The 22,384-nt window shown below is 37.0% G+C and overlaps 1 protein-coding gene across 1 annotated transcript in view; it reads left to right on the top strand.

Moving 5' to 3' along the window:
• Positions 1 to 22,384, top strand: part of CCDC30 (coiled-coil domain containing 30) — a 121,597-nt gene that overhangs the window by 20,327 nt on the left and 78,886 nt on the right. The window contains 5 exon segments of the mRNA XM_055342080.1: positions 475 to 628; positions 9,772 to 9,801; positions 9,804 to 9,842; positions 15,460 to 15,575; positions 17,947 to 18,045. Of these exon segments, the coding sequence (XP_055198055.1) occupies positions 475 to 628; positions 9,772 to 9,801; positions 9,804 to 9,842; positions 15,460 to 15,575; positions 17,947 to 18,045 (438 nt within the window).

Genomic DNA, 22,384 nt, shown 5'->3' with positions numbered 1-22,384 from the left:
TAATTTTTTTTTTTTAAATTTATGACAGTCACAGAGAGAGAAGGAGAGAGAGGCAGAGACACAGGCAAATGGAGAAGCAGGCTCCATGCACCGGGAGCCCGACGTGGGATTCGATCCCGGGTCTCCAGGATCACGCCCTGGGCCAAAGGCAGGCGCCAAACCGCTGCGCCACCCAGGGATCCCTTTTTAATTTTTTTTTTAAACTCTTATTTTTTTTAATCATAAACTCTTAGATATTAAGTTGAACTATATGAAGTTGTATGTTCATAGGTAAAAAATCAGGTATCAATAATTTTATATTTCAACTTAAAAGAAATACATATAAATGAAATATTGTTTGCTGCTTTTCTTTATTAGCTTTCAAATGCTTGTAGGAAATAGTACAGTATTATAAGAATACATTTAATTTTTGTTTTAAAAAATTATTTTATTTTAGTTTTTGTTAGTTTAAAACTAACTATAGTTTTATTTCAGTCCCATAGTGAAGACCTGGAAAAAGCTAAAATTTCACAAAACTGCCTGGAGAGGAATGCAAAACAAGTAGCAGAGAGGTTAGGGATGGCCCAGGAAGAGATCCGAAGGCTCACTGATGAACTAAAAAGGAAGGAGAAAGAACAGAGTAAATTAGGTAAGCTGTGGTTGCAGATGAACATTTCTGATGATGTTTTCAATGTAATTGATATTTTCTCAGGGTGGAACATGAGTGCATTGGAAAAAAAAATCTTCTAAGACAAACACATAGAAGTTTGATAAACGGCTTCTTTTTGTACACTGTCTACAAATTTTTACTGAAGCGTAAGCATAACATACCTACCAAAATATTCACAACTCCTAAGTGTGCACCATGTGGTCCAAGAAGCTCCCAGCATCCCAGAGTCCCCTTTGTTTCTTCTTTCTAGGTCTACACCCTCTCTCCCATCCGAAAGTAACCACTATCCTGACTTTTAATACTGTTTCTGAGTTTTGACTGCAGGTAATATGCATTTTTAAATTTAGTTTGTTTCTCTTGTTCAGTCTTATGTCCATGAGATTCACTGTTGTTGCATGTAGCAGCACTTTGTTCACTTATGCTGGTTGTATAATATTCCACTGAATAAACATATAGTTTACTTTATCTAGCCATTCTACTGTTGGTGAGCATTTATGTTGCTTCCAGCTGTGCTCTGTTATGAATAGTGCTATGGATGTTCTTGGACTTACCAACACATTTCTGATTGTGATATACTAATTATTGGATTGAACGGTTATGTGTACAACCTACTTCGGTAGATAACTGTTATACTGTCTTCCAAAGAGTTGTATTAATTTAAACTCTTCTCAGCTGTATAGGAGACTTTGGTTACTCTACATTCCTTGTCAGTATTTGGTATTGTCAGTCTTACTAACTTTGACTTTTCCGATAAATGTGTAGTGGTATGTAATTATGGCTTTAATTTGCATTTCTCTGATGGCTGATGAAGTTGAAAACCCTGTCATAATTTGTTGTTACTGTTGTTGTTGCTCATCTAGATATATTCTTTTGTGAAGTACCTGCTTAAGTCTTGTATATATTTTTCCATTGGGTTGTATTTTTTATTAATTTGTAAAAATTCTTTATATATTCCTGGGGCAGCTGGCTGGTTCAATCCATAGAGCATGTGACTTTTGATCTTGGGATCGTGAGTTCAAGCTCCACAATGGACGTAGAGACTACTTAGTAACAAAAGAACAAAAGAAATTAAAAAAAAATTCTTTTATATATTCTGGATATGAGCCTTTTGTTGGTTATAAATGTTACATTGGAGTTTTTTTGCCATATAGAAATGTTAATATTTTTCAAGTTGGGTTTAGCAGAGTTATTATTCTGTATGGCTTCTGGGTTTTCATGTGTAAAAGCCTTTTCTATATCATTACAAGGTTTTTGAAAGTATTCATCCCTTTAGTGTTTTATTGCGCTTTCATGGTTTCATTGTTTATATTTCAGTCTTCACTTTATCAATAATTTATTTTAGCATAAAGTTTAAACTTTTATCCCCCTTTTATATTTATAATTTACAATGACTAAGAAATTAGGCCAATTTTCAAATGCAGTATATAAGTTACTTTAGGATTGTATCTTTTTTTTAATTTATTTATTTATGATAGTCACAGAGAGAGAGAGAGAGAGAGGCAGAGACATAGGCAGAGGGAGAAGCAGGCTCCATGCACCAGGAGCCCGATATGGGATTCGATCCCGGGTCTCCAGGATCGTGCCCTGAGCCAAAGGCAGGCGCCAAACCGCTGCGCCACCCAGGGATCCCAGGATTGTATCTTTAAAGTGTTAAATGTTAAAACAATAATGATTCTGCCAACTTGATTATGGATTTAAAAATGAAGAATATCAGAGAGGTTGGGATTTTGTTAGGAATGTGTTTTAAACAGTGTACACAAAGGAATTTTTGTAATATGGAATTGTTCTATAATAGGGTTTGTGATTATACCACTATATATATTTGTCAAAATTCACTGCCCACCTAAAAGGATGAATTTTTACTGTATGCAAGCTATACACCCAACTTTTTAAAAAGGGAAAGAAATTTGGCTTTGTGAATATGATGAGAAGCAGTCTTTGCTACTTGTAATATGGAAGGAGAAAGGAAAAGCAGGACACTCATTCCTCTTAGTTACATTTGGACACAACAGAATACCATCACATGGCACCCTGTTCTATAACCAGTTGGCTGGTCTCATAGATCCTAAACTATTAACTGAAAGCTGTCTCTCTAGAGTCAGTATACTGGGGCACTGTTGGGAAGTTAAATTAGCAAGTCCTTTAAAAATATATGTACTATCAAAAAGAATAAAAATAAAATAAAACAAAATAAAATATTAGTACCAGTGTGTGCCCTATGTATAAATTCTTGACTTATCAGGTTATAAGTCAATGTATTTCTAGGTAACTGTGTTACATGACAATGTTTACCAAGTATTAGTCTACTTACAACAAATTTATTTATTTATTTATTTATTTATTTATTTATTTATTTATTTATTTATAAAGATTTTATTTATTTATTTGAAAGAGAGAGAGCATGAGGGAGAGGAGAGGCCAAGGGAAAGGGAGAAGCAAACTCCCCACTGAGCAGGGAATCTGACATGGGGCTCAATCCTAGGACCCCAAGATCATGACCTGAGCCAAAGGCAGCTTCACAACCGACTGAGCCACCCAGGTACCGCCAAACTGACTCTTTTGAATGAAGTACTCTATATTAGTTTATTTTCTAGCTCTCTCTACAACTGACTGAGCCACCCAGGTACCGCCAAAATGACTCTTTTAAATGAAGTACTCTATTTTAGTTTATTTTCTATCTCTCTCTATATCACATCCAAAAATTTGGATGAGAATGAAAAACTCTGGATAGTAACAAAGATATTTATTCAGAATAAAACAGAATTAATGTGAGATATTTAGAGTATTCTTCAATAAACAAATTGAAATAAAAAGATGAATTTTTTAAAATTTAAGGGAATTAATAACCAATTATAACATGTGGCCTTTACTGGATCTTGATTCAAACACATTTGTAACATTGGTGAAAAAATTGGAAATGTGAGTATGTACTGGATATGTAAGGAATTTAGTTAAATTTCCCTAACCACATGTGAAGTTTATGTTTAAAAAGAGTTCTTATCTTGTAATTTAACTATAAAGTAAAATAATGAGCAACACTAAAAAAAAAAAAAGATTTCTTATCTTTTAGAGATATATAGTGAAATATTTATGATGAGTGATATGGTTTCTGGGATTTGCTTTATAAAGTGTCCTACATCAACCTACACAAAAATTGACTGCAAAGCTAAATAAGAGTTAAAACTATAAACTTCTTAGAAGAAAACAGAGTAAATAAATCTTCATGATCTTGGATTAGGCAATAATATATTAGTTCAGCACCAAAAGCAAAGGTGGTAAGAGAAAAACTAATAAATTGGACTTAATAAAAATTTGAAATTTCTGTATTTCAAAAGACAACATCAAGAAAATGAAAAGACAACTTCCTAGACTGGAAGCAAATATTTGCAAATCATATGTTTGATACAGAACTTATATTTAGAATATGTAAAGAATTCCTATACTCCAATAATAAAAAGAAAGTATGATTTTAAAATGAGAAAAATATTTGAGTAGACATTTCTCTGGAGAAGATATATGAATGGCCAGTAGGCACATAGAAGATGCTCAACATCATTAGTCATTAGGAAAGTGCAAATTAAAACCACAATAAGATACCACACACAATCACTAGAATAAATAGCTAATAAAAAAAGACAATGACAAGTGTTAGTAAGAATGTGGAGAAATTAAAACCTTCATATAGTGCTGATGGCAATGTAAAATGATACAGATACTGGAAAATAATTTTGCAATTTCACAGGATTTTAAATGTAGACTTATCATGAAGCCCATCAATTTAACTCTTACGTATCTACCCAAGAGAACTGAAAACATGTGTCCACACAAAGACTTATATGCGAATGTTCCAAGCACTATTATTTACAATAGCCAAAAGGAAGAAATGACCCAAATGTTTATCAATTGATGAATGGATAAACAAAATGTGATATATTCACTTTGTGTAGGAAATAGTTAACAGAAAAAACTTGACGCTGCTATCCTTAGAAAGGCATGCTTGAAGGTCAGTCCTTGGATAACATCTGGGAACTTGAATTTTGGGAAGGTTCTCACCATTCCCTAACTAGTAATAGTGGCTCACTGTGCCTTAATGTTTGTACAAACTGTGTGGCTTACACTTACTTATCTAGGGTTCCTGGATCCCAATTTTAATGTGGAAGAGGGCGGTGTCTCTCATTACGACCAAGCAGTTCTTGGACATCAGTTGGGTGTCCTACAATTCAACTTAATTCTAACACTATTTTCCATTAATTCTAACACTGTTCACCTGGATATAGTGTCGGATTCTACAGATTAAGGCTCAGTTTTGTTTTGTTTTGTTTTGAAGAGAGAGAGAAAGCATGCGCCTGCAAGGGGCAGGGGAGGAGAGAAAAGGAGAGAGAGAATCCCAAGCTGAGCATGGAGCCCCACTCAGGGCTTGATCTCAAGACCCCAAGATCATGAGCTGAGCCAAAATCAAGAGTTGTACGCTTAACTGACTGAGCCACCCAGGTGCCCTCCACTTTTTTTTTTTTTTGAAAAGAGAGCGCAGATTAAGGCTCAGTCTTATAAGACTGCTCCCCACCTCTTCAGATGTCAGTTGTAAGCCTAGGGTATCACCTGTGTGGTTCTGCCAACTGGGTATAGATTGGAAGTTCTTTTTTATTTATTTATTTATTTTATTTTTAGATCAGAAGTTCTAATTACCCCTCCTTGGGTTCAATTAATTTGCTAGTGACTAACAGAACTCAGAAATTCTAACATTTTGTCACAAGGTTACTGGTTTGTTATAAAAGAATACAGTTCAGGAATAGCCAGATAGAAGGGGATGCCCCTCTGAGTGTACCATCCTCCCCAAATCTCCATGTGTTCACCAATCCAGAAGCTCTCCAAACCCTCTCCTGGGTTTTTATGGGGGCTTCATTACATAGACATGGTTGATTAAATTATTGGCTATAGGTAATTGATTCAACCTCCAGCTCCTCTCCTGTCCCTGGAGGTCAGAGGATAATTGGAAGTTCCAACCCTTTGTTTGATTTTTATTTTATTTTTTTAAAGATTCCATCCATTTATTTTACACACACACACACACACACACACACACACACAGAGGAGAGAGAGAGAGAGAGAAAGCGCAAGCGCAAGCACAAGCAGGGGGAAAGGCAGAGGGAGAGGGAGAAGCAGGCTCCCCACCGAGCAGAAGCCCAACGTGGGACTTAATCCCAGGACCCTGGGATCATGACTTGAACCAAAGGCAGATGCTTAACTGATTGAGCCACCAAGTTCCAACCCTTTAATCGCATGGTTGGTTCTTCTGGAAACCAGCCTCTGTTGTTAAGCATGGTCCAGGAGTCACCTCATTAACATAAGATGCCTTTATCACTCTCATCACCTAAGAAATTTCAAGGGCTTTAGGATCTCTGTGCCAGAAATGGATTGAAAACAAGACCAAATACATATTTCTTATTACAAATCACAGTACCACAGTGCTGGACACCTCCTTTCCTTCCAAGAAACCGGAATTTTGGTACTTGATGAGTAGAAGGTGGTATATATGTGACCAGCCCCAAACAAAAACCTTGGGCACTGAGTCTCTAGTGAACTTCTCTGATAGACAACATTTCACACATGCTGGAGAAATTAAGCACATCCAAGAGAAGACTCGGGCACGTGAGCCTGATTTCCTCTGGACTTTGCCCCATTTACCTTTTACCTTTGTTGATTTTGCTTTGTATCCTTTTGTTGTAGTAAATCTTAGCTGTGAATATTAGTATATCTTTTGTCCTGTAAGGCAAGTCCTAAGAGTCACCAAACCTGGGAGTGATTTAGGGGACTCCTAATATTCATACAATGAATACAATTTGCCTATAAAAAACCTAAAATACTTATACTTGCTACAACATGGATGAATCTGAAAAACATAATACTAAGGAAAAAAGTCAGATGCAAAAGGTTATATATTATATGATTCCATTTATGTGAAGTGTCCAGAAAAGGCAAACCTATAGAGAGAGAAAGTAGATTAGTGGTTGCCTGGGGCTGAGAGTGGGATCAGGGCCAACTAAATGGTCATGAAGTTTCTTTAGGGGGTGATAAAATGTTCTAAAATCAGATTATGGTGGTGGTTGCACATATGTAAATATACTAAAAGTCACTTAATTGTACACTTAAAATAGGTGAATTTTATGTAAATTGTACCTCAAAAATTATACCTCAATAAAGCTGTTAAAAATATAAGAACTGGAGGTTTTAGGTATATTAGATAGAAAGCTAAGATGGTCTCCAAGAGCCCCACTTGGTGTAAATATTCTTTTTCCCAGTTAATTCAATCAAATACAATATAGATGCTCCTGTGAAGAACCTTTACAGATGTAGTTAAGGTCCCAAATCAGTTGCCTTTAAGAAAAAGAGATTATCTTGACCTGATCAGATGAGCCCTTAAAAGGGCTTAGTCTTTTCTGGGTGAAAAATACTCAAAGTATGAGAAGGATTCAACATGAGGGAAATTCTCCTTTGCTGACTTTGAAGATGGAGGAGACCATGTGGCAAAGAATGTTGGTTACTTCTAAAAGCTGATAGAGCTCTGTATATGTATGTAATATTTAAGGATGCAAATGAAACAAGATTGACTATGGCTTAATAATTGTTAAAAGCTGGATGATAGATATAGGTATTTCCTTAACTGTTGTATCTACTTTTGTATATGTCTGAAATATTCCATAGTAAAAGAAGTTCTAAAAAATTATCTAGGGTAACCACTAAAGGAATAGACTTAGAAAATTAAACTGTCGGGATCCCTGGGTGGCGCAGCGGTTTGGCGCCTGCCTTTGGCCCAGGGCGCGATCCTGGAGACCCGGGATCGAATCCCATGTCGGGCTCCCGGTGCATGGAGCCTGCTTCTCCCTCTGCCTGTGTCTCTGCCTCTCTCTCTCTGTATGACTATCGTAAATAAAATAAAATAAAAAATTTAAAAAAAAAAAAAAAAAAAAGAAAATTAAACTGTCAAATAAGAGAGGTCTCCAAAACCTACAACCAACACAGGGTTAGAAATATTACTAGTTTAAGAGAAATAATGGAGAGCTATGATTTTCACATGTCTGCATGAGCATGGCAGGAGAAGCTAACCTGGCAACGTGAGTTAATGCATTTGGTGGTCTCTGATATATTTGAGTTTTGTATATGATATATTTGGCTGTATGTGTTAATGTAAAAATGGGTTGCTGTTGCTTTTTTTTTTAATTTTTTTTTTTTATTTACGATAGTCATACAGAGAGAGAGAGAGAGGCAGAGACACAGGCAGAGGGAGAAGCAGGCTCCATGCACTGGGCGCCCGACGTGGGATTCAATCCCGGGTCTCCAGGATCGCGCCCTGGGCCAAAGGCAGGCGCCAAACCACTGCGCCACCCAGGGATCCCTGCTGTCGCTTTTTAAGTGGAAATCAAATCAAATGTTTGCAGAACCTCTCGATTACCTCCTCAGGACTTTAACCTTCCATAAGAATTTTATTCTGAAGGATAAATACTGAGCTTCCCAAAGGCCTTTCTGGTTTGGCTCTTGCCTATCTGTATGGCTTCATACCCTATATTTCCCGTAATCCTTTGCACTGTAGACCCAAGCAGTATTAAACTACATGTAGTTCCCAGAACATTCAGTGTTCTCTTACTCACTCTCCTTCCAGAGACAAACATATTGGAAAACCATGGTCTTTTTTTTTTAAGATTTTTTTTTTAATTCATGAGAAATACAGAGAGAGAGGCAGAGATATGGGCAGAGGGAGAAGCAGGCTCCCTGTAAGGAACCCGATACAGGACTCAATCCCAGACACCCGGGATCACACCCTGAGCCAAAGGCAGACACTAAACTACTGAGCCACCCAGGCGTCCCAGAAAACCATTGTCTTAATAAAACAGAAGCTATTCTCACATCTCTAGCATAGCGTACTCAAACAGACCTGAGTTCAGATCCCAACTTTATCATTTACCAATTATGTGACTCTGAGCAAATTGCCTAATTTTTCTGAGCCTCCTTTATCTTATCCATAAAATGGGAATACTAGTATTTGCTTTGAAGATTTGTTATAATGTTAATATATCTGACACTAGTAGCTGCTGCTGTTGGTAGCAGTGGTAATAACTATTGTTATGGTCAGGAATATAATTTTAGGTGAATCTAGTAGATCAGACTGGGATTTACTCCAAAGAATTGAGCATTTGGGGAGTAATAATAAAATATGCATAATTGTGCTGATGTATTTACTTTGTGATTAGGAATGATCTCTTATAAGGGTCATGTTAGCCTCTTACTTCTGAGAAGTTCTTCATCCTGACATAGAAGCCCACCAAACATATCACTGGTAATGACTAGACCCAAGGAAGCAAAGTGATAAAACCTGGATTAGAGAACCCAAATCCAGTAGACTCCAGTGCCCCATGTCCTTGCCCTGTACCATTTGGCCATCTTCATATAATTCTTCAATAGTATCAAAAGGTATTTCCTGAAATTTTGTTGTCTTGATGTTTCTAGCAACTACTGGTAAAATTCTTTTTTAAAAAAGTTTTGTCTTATTTATTTAGAGAGACTACTGGTAAAATTCTTTTTAAAAAAAGTTTTGTCTTATTTATTTAGAGAGAGCAGGCAGGGGAGGGGCAAAGAGAGAGGGAGGAGGAGAGAGAACCTCAAGCAGACCCCCTGCTGTGCTCGGAGCCTGACGTGGGGCTCAGTCTCACAACCTGAGATCATGACCCACGCCAGAATCAAGACTTGGATGCTCAACTGACTGAGCCACCCAGGCACCCCACTACTGGTAGAATTCTAAATATTACTAATTGAAGAAATTAATTTTAAATATTTCTGACTGTAATTGAAGCTGAGAGTATCATGCTTAAAAAGTTTAGTTGTTCCTATTGTTTATTGTGATCCAAACTCTTCAACATGGACTCCAGTTAGGGAAACAGAACTCTTGCGAGACTGCACAATCAGGAATAATGATAGGGTGCATTGAGAACACTAAGGGGAGTCTGGAAGAGTTTCCTGGAGGTGACATTTTGTAGAAAGTCAAAGGACAATCAGCAGAAAGTGAGTTTTCCAAAGAAAGAGAATGCTAATCATTTGCTCCTTACAGAAAGATTTTCTTTTTTCTTTAGATTCTGCACTTGAGAAGGCTCAGCTAGAAATTAAGAATTGAAAGAAAATTTGACGAAGCTGCAAGAAAATGGTGAGTGATGCATGTTAGTAGATATGTTTAATAATACACTAAATAATAACAAGTGATTTATACACAATTTAACATACTGTCTTTAATAATAGTGATAAAGCACTATTGTACTGTTATTATTTCTACTACTATTACTGCTACTACCACTTATTTCTTACTAAATAACAGGCATTCTATCTATCAGGCACTTTATATGCATTGACTCTAATCCTCACAATTCCAAATAGTGAGTATTATCATTCCCATTTCTTAGACAAAGAAGCTGAGTTATGGCAAGGTTTAGCGAGTTATCCAATAGGTACACCGAGTATTAATGAATTAAGTAATATAGGGCTGGTATTTGAACCCAAATATATCTAACTCTAAAACCTGTGGTGAACAGAAATAGCACATATTTTACTACTGAGATCAAGACACATTATGATGAATTTAGCAATACTTCATACATACTTTCTCACTGGGAAGCCAATAGGCTTGGAATCCCTGGTGAATTAATCTGACCCTAGCTGAACTATGTAAAAATGCTACCAGCTATAAATAATACAATGAACTTTGAGTGTTATAATGGTAGCAACTACAAAAATAATTAAAATCCTTTACTTGTTTTAAATAATTCTAAAACTAGGTTTCCCCAGTGATATTGTGATTTATAATAAGAAATATATATTTGGTCTTTGGCCCTTTTCTGCCACCAAGCTTCAAAAACCCTTGAAATTTCCTCCAATGGGAGTGATAAAAAGTGTCTTTTATTATCTTAAGGAGGGCTTTTGGAAAGCTCCTAGGTTACCAAGGCTGGAAGGGGACAGCCGATAGAGTTCAGTCCTAATGGCCAATGACTCATCAATCATGCCTATGAATGAAGCCTTTGTAAAAATACCAAAGGACAGGGTCTGGAGAGCTTCTGAATTGGTGATTTGGGGGAGAGTGTTGTGCCCAGAGAGGATATGGAAGCTCCTCACGTCTTGCCCTATGCATCTCTTCCATTAGACTATTCTTCAGTTATATCCCTTTATAACAAACCAGAAATCTAGTGGATAAAATGTTTCCCTAAATTCTGTGAGCCCCTCTACTAAATCATTTGAACTAAGATGATTTGCAACCTCTGATTTATAACCGGTCAGTCAGAAGCACAGGTAACAACATGGATTTGTCTTTGGTATCTGAAGTGGTGGGCGTTCTTGTGGAACTGAGCTCTTAACCTGTAGAATCTGATGTTGTCTCCAGCTAGATAATGCCAGAATTGAGTTGAATTATAGGATACCTGGCTACTGTCCAAGAATTGCCTGGATGTGTGGGGGAAAAAAATCCACACATTATAATTGGTGATTAGAGTTGCTAACCCTCCTTTTCAAAAATATATCAATGCAATTATAAAATGAACACTACTTTCTTAGTAACTGAAAAAAAAAAACGAGAAAACAAAATCAGTAAAGATAAAGACTTAAGGATAGTACCAACCAACATGACCAAATTAATAATTATAGAAAAGTCCATCAGATTACACATACTTTTCAAGTACACATGGAACATTCTCAAGGAAAGGCCATACTGAGCCATCAAACAACTTTCTGTGGAAGAACTACAATCACACAAATTGTGTTCTCTGACCATAATGGAATTGAACTAAGAATCAATAACAGAAGTATGTTTAGACAATCTCCAAATATTTGGAAACCAAACAAGATATTTCTAAATTGCCATGTGATCAAAGAAAAAATTACAAAATTACAAAAAATATTAGAAAATATTTTCCATGAATTAACTTGAATGAAAATGAAAAAAAAAAGCATATCAATATTTGGTAAAAGTAACTAAAACAGTACTTAGATGGGAATTTATATCATTTAATGCTTATACCAGAAATCGAGAAAGGACTCAAAGTGATCTACACTTTCACCTTAAAAACCCAGAATAAGAAGACCAAATTAAATCCACATCAGGTGCAATGAAAGAAGTATTTTTTTAAAGTCTTTTTTTTTTAATTTTTATTTATTTATGATAGTCACACAGAGAGAGAGAGAGGGGCGGGGGCAGAGACATAGGCAGAGGGAGAAGCAGGCTCCATGCACCGGGAGCACGACGTGGGACTCGATCCCGGGTCTCCAGGATCGCACCCTGGGCCAAAGGCAGGCGCTAAACCGCTGCGCCACCCAGGGATCCCCAATGAAAAAAGTATTAAAAATAAGACTTGAAGTCAATACAATTAAAGACAGAACCACAAGAGAGTAAATTATGGAACCAAATGTGGTTATTTGGAGGGATCAATAGCACTGATAAATTTCTAACTAGATTGATCATGAAAAAAAAAAAAGAGAAGACAACAAATCACCAATATAAGAAATTACAGGAAGAACATTTCTACAGACCAAAAAATAATAAGAGGATATTTTGAACAACTTTATGCCAATAAATTTGAGGATCCATATGACTTGAGCACATTTCTTCAAAGACCAATCCTCGGGGATCCCTGGGTGGCGCAGCGGTTTGGCGCCTGCCTTTGGCCCAGGGCGCGATCCTGGAGACCCGGGATCGAATCCCACGTCGGGCTCCCGGTGCGTGGAGCCTGCTTCTCCCTCTGCCTATGTCTCTGCCTCTCTCTCTCTCTCTCTCTCTCTCTCTCTCTCTCTGTGTGACTATCATAAATAAATAAAAATTAAAAAAAAAAAAAAAAGACCAATCCTCACTCAAGAAGAAATCTGCCGGGCTGCCTGGGTAGCTGCCTGGGTAGCCTGGGTAGCTCAGTCCTTAAGCATCTATTTTTGGCTAGGGTCATGATCCCAGAGTCCTGGGATTGAGCCCCATGTGGGGCTCTCTGCTTGGTGAGGAATCTGCTTCTCCCTCTTCTCCTGCTTGTTCTTGCCCTCCTTCTCTCTCAAATAAATAATTAAATCTTAAAAGAAAAAAAAAAGAAGAAATCTGCCAAAGGAAATAAATTTGTAGATAAAAATCTTCCCATGAAGAAAACTCTAGGCTCAGATGTCTAAGAAAAAAATTTTTTCTGAGAAAATTTTTAAGGATAAATGATATCGATTTTACATAAAGTCTTCCAGAATACTTTCCAGCTTTTAAGTGGTCAGCATTACCCTGATATCAAAACCAGACAAAAATACTACACTATCACTAATGACTATAGAAGAACTTGTAAAAGTACAGAGAATAAGGAAAACTTTTGGGGTAGCAAAATTAAGTTGTGTTTATCCACAGTGGATTGGCTAACTAAATGACTGTGCATCTATGAATAAGAAGGATGTAGATCTATGTGCACAGACATGAATAGATGTCTATGATATATTATCAAGTTAAAAAAAGCAAGCTGTAGAGTAATATATGTAGTATAATGTTATTTTAGTTTTTATTTTTTGGATGTGTGTGTGTGTATGCCCATAGGATGGCTATGAAGTGGTACACATTAATGTATGACAGTGAAGACACTGGAATAATTTTGTATAAGTTGTAAATAGCTGCTACCCTGAGTCTTTCAGCTGTCTACCATCTACCTCAACTATCTGAGCTCCTTCCAACCCCTTGTCTTCCCAGGCATTAAAGGGATAATACTTGGCAGTTCTCTAGAACTCTACTCCAGAGCTACGTTCTTATAGGTGAGGACCCATACTTTAGCAGTTGATAAATACTTTTAATACAACCCTTGTCTGTATATGCATATAAAATATTTTGATGAATATTTACTAAGTATTAATATTATTTTGGGTCATCTAACCCTTTGAGTAAGGGTTAGATGAGAATATTCACTTGAAGATAACTGTACAGTTTTACTTTTAAACAAAAAGCCTATATTCATTTGTGATCAGCAAAACATATTGCATTTAAAAACAAGCCATTATTTGGGATGCCTGGGTGGTGGAGTTGGTTAAGTGTCCAACTCTTGGGTTCAGCTCAGGCCTGATCTCAGTGTCGTAAGACTGAGCCCTGAGTCAGGCTCCGTACTTAGTGTGGAGTCTGCTTGGGTTTCTCTTCCTTTCCCCTCTGGCCCATTCTCTCTCTCTCTCTCTCTCTCTCTCTCTCCCTCAAATAAATAAATAAACCTTTAAAACAAGCCATTATTCAACTGCATTTTTAAGATTTATGAAAATTAAAATTCTGGTAACATTCAGTGTGGAGAAATGGGCAGAATGTAACTTTGTGCAATCTTTTTAAGGAGTGATTTGGCAATATCTATTAAATTTTCTAAATGCACATATCCTCTGATCCAGCTTTCCCATTTTTGGGAATTTGTTTTTTGGAAATAATTTCATAAGTGCCTAAAGATTGATGAACAAGGATAATGATTTTAGAATTATTTATAAGAGTAAAGCATCAGCAATGCACCTGAATCTTCTTCAGTAGGGGAAAAGTGACACACATGATGACACATTTGGACAATGGCGCGTTGTACAGAACAAAGTGAGAGACTGGATGAAGATTATCGATATGACAGATGGCATCGCCAAAATATATATTGAGCAAAAGAAGCCTGCCATGAAAAATACATATATTAAGATTCCATTTGTAGGAAAAGCAAAATCCAGTAAAACTAATCTAAAAATAGTTCCAAATGAGAAATGGAAAATGGCTTTATAAGGATTGTGCTGTAAAGACATCCATGACATGTTCACAAGTGGTGAATTCGCAGATTATGTAGCATTGTTTAAATCTTTAAAAAATTGCACAGGTCAAAAACCAAATGTCTCTGTCTTTGCCTCTGTCTGTCTCTCTCACTCTAAATCCACACACACTCACACATAGATAGGGTGAGATTGTGAATATTTTTTTTTCCCCTTTTCGGTACGTTTTCAGCATTTTTCAAATTAAAAAAAATACTAAGGGGGAAAGTAGATGGGAAGAGGAAAACTAAAAATAAAGAAAGAACATGAAGAATAATTAATACAAAACAAGTGATGAAGAAGGAAAACAAAAGAGAATTTAAGGCAACAGAAGAAAAATAAGAAATATGAGTGGAAGTGGCTTAAAGAAATAGCTACAAATTTAGGAAAGTCTCAGGCAGCAAGTTTGCAATATTGAAACTGATGAAAGCTGGAAAGAGCAGGTCTTAACACGAGGTGCTAAACTCAGAGGGAACTACCATTTTATGGGCTGTGGTGGAGGCAGAAAGATGATTTTGATGCATGAACTTGATTTAGCTAGGAAAATCTGGCTGTCCACTGCTCGTGGCTCATCACTTGTCATCTGTGGGGCCTTACTGTTGCTAAGTAGAAGAGAAGAGTCTAGGAGTAATATGTAATGTGTAAGAGAGACAGGACCACAAGCAAGATAGGAAGTTGATTTTCTCGATTGTTTAACCTTTAGGAGGTAGGCTCCACGGCTTTAAAGGTACAATTCCCTAAATAACCTCTGTTGCTGGAAATCCTATTCTCAAAAAAATCCAGCTCATTAGTCTAGTGTGAGAAATAAAAAAGTTCTGTTCTGTTTCAATAGGTTGTTAGAATATTCTAGGGCTGGACTTGAGAGCATAGCAGCTCTCCTGTGCAGAGATCCACATATGCAGAAACATGGTAGGACTGACAAGAAGCCAGGAAATAGTACTTCCTTAGTTTTAAAGTTAGTGCCTCAAATCAAAACTTTGATCCAGTCGAACCAACTGTGTTCTGTTCTGTTTTAGATTCAGTTGACCTACAGAAAGCAAAGGAACATAATCAGAGACTAGATGAGGAAATTCTGGCTTTAAGAAATCGGGTTCGATCACTTGACTCAGAAAAGAAAGTGCTTGGAGAAGTGGTAAGTTGTTCAATGTAATTTTTCTTAGAATTTATTTAAATGTGTTTAAAATAACAATCAGCAGCTAGAGCACTGTATACATATGATTACTGAGGACCAGTCCTGGTGCCTATCATATCCCAGATAGATGCCATACTCTGACCTAGATGCAGTCTATCAGTATTTATGTTTTATACATTTTAACTACCCATGCTAAACAGTAGTGTTAATGCTATTATGTCAGTTTAGGATCTTTTCTTTTTAATAAGGATTTAGGTAATAGTTTATACTTAATTTACCAAATAGAAATTATTTCTCTATTTTATTGGATAAGTTTGAGTTGTGTCACATTTTTTAATTATTTCTTTTTCATCCTTTATTGATTTTTAATGTGTACTTCCAAGTTCTGGATATATGTCTCTTCAATTTTAGTGGGTTTTGGGGCGCCTGGGTGGCTCAGGCAGGTTTAGTGCCTGCCTTTGGCCCAGGGCGTGATCCTGGAGTCCCAGGATCGAGTCCTGCATCAGGATCCCTGTATGGAGCCTGCTTCTCCCTCTGCCTGTGTCTCTGCTTCTCTCTCTGAATAAATAAAAAAATATTTTAAAAAAAATTTTAATGAGTTTTTAAAAAGATTTTATTTGAGAGAGAGACAGAGATAGCAACAAAGAGCACAAGCAGGGAGGAGAGGGTGAAACAGACTCCCTATTCAGTAGGGAGCCCCATGTGGGGCTCGATCCCAGGACCTTGGGATCATGACCTGACCCAAAGGCAAATGCTTAACCAACTGAGCCACCCAGTTGCCCCTGATTTTAGTTTATTTTCATTTTACAGTTATATCTCTAGTGTCTCACACAACACCTGGCATATACTAAGTGCTCACAATATACTTGTTGCAAGAATGGATAAAAGTACCCATTAGGAAACAAACTAGGGGTGGTGGAAGGGGAGGTGGGCAGGAGGTGGGGGTGACTGGGTGACGGGCACTGAGGGGGTCACTTGATGGGATGAGCACTGGGTGTTATTCTATATGTTGGCAAATTGAACACCAATAAAAAATAAATTTATAAAAAAAAAAGTACCCATTAGGATGGCTCTTATCAAAACAATAGAAAATGACAAGTGTTGATGGTAATATGGAGAAATTGGAACCCATGTGCGTTGTTGTTGAGAATGAAAAATTATGCTGCAGTCACTATAGGAACCAGCATGGCATTTTCTTTAAAAAGTAAATGTAGAATTACCATTTAATTGAGCAATTCTGCTTTTGAGTATATACCCAAAGAATTGAAAGCAGGGACTTGAACAGATACTTGCACACTCACGTTCATAGCAGTGTTATCCACGACAGCCAAAAGTTTGAAGCAATTCAAGTATCCCTTGATGGATAAATAGATAAATAGAATGTGGAATATACAATAGAATATTATTCAGCCTTAAATAGGAAGGAAATTCTTTTTTAAAAAATATTTTATTTATTTATTCATGAGAGACACAGAGAGAGAGGCAGAGGGAGAAGCAGGCTCCATGCAGGAAACCCGATGTGGGACTTGACCCCAGGACTCCAGGATCACGCCCTAAGCCAAAGGCAGATGCTCAACTGTGGAGCCACCCAGGCAACCCAATAGGAAGGAAATTCTATTCTATGCTACAACATGGATAAGATTTGAAGACATTATGTTAATTGAAATGTAAGTCAAAAAAGGAAAAATAGTGTATGATTCCCCTTATGTGAGGTACTTAGAGTAGTCAAAATCATACAGACAGAAAGTAGATTGGTTGTTTGGGACTGCAGGGAGAGGACAGGATAGGGAGTTCTTTAATGGGCATAGAATTTCAGTTTTGCAAGATGAAAAGAATTTTGGAGATTTATGGTGGTGATGGTTGCATAATAATTAGAAGGTACTTAATAATACTGAACTGTGCACTTAAAAATGGTCAACATGGTAGATTTTGTATTATTTGTTTTTTTTTTTCATTTTTAAAACACCATCATAAAAAGAATGAACAACTGTTCAAGTTGTCTTAGTCTTTGTGCATTTATGTATTTAATACATATATGTATATATTAAGTATATTATAAGTAATATAAGCTATATAATAAGTTATTATAATAATACTTAAAATATACTTAATACATGCACATACATATATACACATACATGATAAAACTCAAGAAGGGTATATCCTGAACAGTGTTACTTCTGGAAAGGGAAATGGGATTGTGGGGTAAGGTTATGTGAAAGAAATTTTCAATTTTTATTCTCTATTTCTATGTGTAGTTTGAAATGTTTTCATAAGGGATGTATTCAGTATTCCTTGTATCTTTTAAAAACAAAGCAGACCACCTCCCCAAACCCCATATTCTCATATTCAAAATGCTTTTGTATTTGAGGTTGAAAAACTTAAAGGAGAGATTCATGAATCTCAAAAGAATAAGCAACTTGGAAACCACTCCCCTGGGAAAACTGTGGACCCCAAACAGAGAGAACAGGTATTGTAAAGTCTATTCATTCTGATTTTGAATTTTGAAGCAAGTCGCATTTTTGTAAAATACACCAGAGTGTACTGATCATTTGCTACTCTCCTCTTGCTGTCTGTCTTTCTTTATTGCTTGTCCAATTAGAATGGAGGAAGAAATTGGGGAGCAGAGGATGTGTTTCTGTTAAAATCTTCCCCACAGGGAAAATTTATATGAAGAATGTAATGGACTATTTTCTCTTTTAAAGGAAAAAAAAAGGGGGGGAATCTTACAAAGATACAACCAATTTGAGCATTTTTAATCATCAAAATGAAGTTGATTTATAGAATCAACAATAGTGGGGTAGTGGGTAGTTGGAGTCACACTGAAAGAAATAAAGTATGGTGAAGAACCAGAAGGGCTTAGATGCTGTGCACCATGTTTCGTCTTTTCAGCATGATCAGCCTCTGAAGTGGTGGGCAAAGAGATCAAACGCAAGCTGGAATGAAGTGGGACCCAGTGTGGTTTAGATAGGGCTGTGTCAAACATTCAGGGCAAGGGGCTAGACTGCTTTGGGGGGCTTTCCTCTTCCATACCCAAGATGAGTGACATCCCTTGTTGCTGAGCTTGTTTTTATTGTAGCTCCTTGAGCCCTATAGCACAGACCTCTTAGGTATCATGGAAACTGCAGCTCCAGGATTTCTTGGCTCTGACTCAAGGAACTAGTATTATTCCTTGTCTTCCAAAACCCTCTTGCATAGAAGCAGTGCAGTTTTGTAGGAAGGAAGGGAAGAAAAGCAGAGAAGGTGGGAGAGAAGAGTGGAGAGAGTAGAGAGAGAGAGAAAGAGGGCAAATGGGGAGGGGGCAAAGGGGGAGGGAGCGAGAGGGAGAATCTGAAGCAGATTCTGCACTGAACGTGGAGCTGGACAAGGGGATCCATCTCCTGACCCTAAGATCATGACCTGAGCTGAAATCAAGAGTCGGATGCCCAAAGAGAGAGAGAGAATCTTAAGTCAGCTCCACGTTCAGCAGAGCCCAAAATGGGGCTTGATCTCATGACCCTGAGATCATAGCCTAAGCTGAAGTCAAGAGTTGGGCACTTAACCAACTCAGCCACCCAGGAGCCCCTCACTGTGGTTTTAATTTGACTTTTGAGAGTGCCTAATAACAATGAGTAGGTTTTGATGTGCCCATTGGCTGTTAGTATATTTTGTTTTATGAGACTTCTGTTCAAATATTTTATTCATTAATTGAATTATATGAATATTAAGTTGCAGAAATTCTTTATATAGGTTGTAATCAGGCCTTCATTAGATATATGTATTTTAAATATTTTTCTCAGTCTATGACTTGCTTTTCATTTTTAAAAGTGTTTTATGAAGAATAGCTGTTTTTAAATTTTGATAGAAATTTATCAAAGTTTTATTATAGGACAGAAAAGCCATCTGAGAAATCTTTGGCTACATCAAGGACACAAATATTTGTCCTCTCTCTTCTTCTAAAGGTTTTATAGTTTGAGCTCCTACATTTAGGTTTATGATCCATCAGAGAGAATTTTTGTAATAGTGGGATGTAAGGTTTGAGGTTCATTTATTTCCAAATGTATATCCAGTTATTCTGGGACAATTTATTGGAAAGAGAATTATTTCCTTATTTAATTTTTTTGGCACCTTTATCCAAAATTAGTTATGCAGCTCAATTTCTGGACTCTATTCTGTTCCACTAATCTACATATTTGTTCATAGGATAATACCATGCAGTCTTGAAATCAGAAAGGAAACCTTTCCAACTTTGTTTTTCTTTTTCAAAGATGTCTGGACTGTTCTAGGTCCTCTGCATTTTCATATACATTTTTTAAAAAGATATTATTGACTTATTGAGAGAAAGAGAGAGAGAGAGAAAGAAAGGAGAGAAAAGAGAGGAGGGGCAGAGGGAGAAGGAGAAGCAAACTCCCTACTCTGCAGGGAGCCTGACATGGGGCTCAATCTGAGGACCGTGGGATCATGACCTAAGCTGAAGGCAGATGCTTAACCAACTGAGAATCAGCCTGTCAATTTTGACAAAAATGCCTGCTAGGATTTTGATTGGGATTTCACTGAATCTTCAGATCAAGTGAGGGAGAATTTTTATTTTAACAATATTGGATCTGCTGATGTGTTAACATGGTCTACATCTTTCTGTTTATTTCGGTCTTTAATTTGTCTCAGCAATGTTTTGTAGTTTTCAGCACACAGGTCTTACCTTATGTAATTACATTTATTCTTTAGAAAGAATTGAAGTATAATTTACATACCATAAAAGTATATGGTTCAGTGGTTTTTAGCATGTTCACAAAGTCACACAATTATCACCATTATCTAATTTCAGAACATTTTCAACTCCCCTAAAGAAACCCCAAACCCATTATATTCTCCATTCCCTTAGCCTCCAGCCAGCCTCTTGGCAACTACTAATTTACTTTATGTCTCTAAGAATTCGCCTATCCAGTACATTTCATACAAATGGAATCATACAGTATGTGGTCTTCTTCATCTGGCTTCTTTCACTTAGCATAATCTTGTCAAGATTCAAGCAAATTGTAGCATGAATCAATACTTTCTTTTTATGGCTGAATAATATTGCATGGATATACCACATTTTGTCCATTCACCAGTTGATGGACATTTGGTAGTTTCCATTTTGTGGCCATTATGAATAATGCTGCTATGAATACGCACATACAAATTTTTTGTGTGGACATGTTTTCATTTCTCTTGAGTATGTATGTGGGAGTGGAATTGCTAGGTCCTATGTTAATTCTATGTTTAACCTTTTGAAATTGCCAGGCTGTTTTCCAAGGCAGCTGCCCCATATAACATTCCCATCAGCAGTATATGAGAATTCCAGTTTCTGTCTTTTTTATTATAGCCATCCTAGTGGGTGTGAATTAGTATCTTAATGTAGTTTTAATTTCATTTCCTGAGTGATATTGAGCATCTTTTCTTATGCTTATTGAGCATTTGTGCATCTTCTATAGAAAATGTCTATTCATATCTTTTGCCAACTTTTAATGGACTAATTTGTCTTTTTATTTCAAGAATTCTTTATGTATTCTATTAATGAGTCTATTTCATACACTGGATTGTGCCTCCCCCAAAGTGTGTTGAAATCCTAACCCCTAGTACCTGTGAATATGACCTCATTTGGAAACAGGGTCTTTGGAGATGCAATCGAGTTAAGATGAGGTCATTAGAATGGGTCCTACTCCAATATGACTGGTGTACCTGTAAGAAGAGGAAATGCTGTTTGAAGACAGAGATGCTCAGGGAGTGCCATGTGATGACAGAGGCAGAGGTTGGAGTGATGCAGCTGCAAGCCAAGAAATGCCAAGGATCAACGGCCACCGCCAGAAGCTAGGAGAGGCAAGGAAAGATTCTTCCCAGCGTCTCAAAGGGAACATGACTCTGCTGACAGCTTGGTTTCAGAGTTCTAGCCTCCAGAGCTATGAGGAATACATTTATGTTGTTTTAAGCCACCTAATGTGTGGTGCTTTGTTATAGCAGCCCTAGGAAACTCGTTGACATTTTGGTACCAGAAAGTGAGGCACTTCTATAACAAATACCTAAAACTAGAATGGGCTTCATGATTGTATTATATACAGAGGCTAGAATAATTTTGAGGTGCTAGATAGAAAAAGCAAAACTGCCTTGAAAGGAATGTTGGTATAATATGGATTTAAAGGTGATTCTGATGGGAGCTCAAGAAGTGAGAGCTTCAGGGAAGGCTTTGTCATCTCAGACAACACATAGATTGCCATGTCCAGAATGTTGCTATAAATATGCACATCAAAGGTGCTTCTGCTTGAGGTCTCAGAGAGCAATGAGCAACATGCTGTTTGGAGAAGAGGTGATACTTGTTATAAGGTAGGAGAATGTGGTTGAATTATGTTTTACCATTGGGTGGAAAGTAGAACATATAAGTGACAGACTTGGATGCCTAACTATGGTGATTTACAAATAAAAGGTATAAGGTGTGGTTTAACCTCGATGATTATGGTAAAATGCAAGAGGAAGGAAATAAATTGGATGAACTGTTAATAAAAAGGAACAACACTTGCTGTTCTAAGCCCTGTAGTACACTGTTATTATTCTTGTTTTAGCCTATTACCTTTTAAAGGAAAAGCAGGGGATCCCTGGGTGGCTCAGTGGTTTCACGCCTGCCTTTGGCCCAGGGCGCGATCCTGGAGTCCCAGGATCGAGTCCCGTGTCAGGCTCCCTGCATGGAGCCTGTTTCTCCCTCTCCCTGTGTCTCTGCCTCTCTCTCTCTCTCTATGTCTATCGTAAATAAATAAATAAAAATAAGTCTTAAAAAAAAAAGGAAAAGCAAAAGTCTT

This window comes from Nyctereutes procyonoides, unplaced genomic scaffold, assembly GCF_905146905.1.
Source record: "Nyctereutes procyonoides isolate TBG_1078 unplaced genomic scaffold, NYPRO_anot_genome, whole genome shotgun sequence".
Lineage (NCBI taxonomy): Eukaryota > Metazoa > Chordata > Mammalia > Carnivora > Canidae > Nyctereutes > Nyctereutes procyonoides.
Note: the sequence above shows the minus strand (reverse complement) of the source record. Positions and strands in the feature narration are given on the sequence as shown.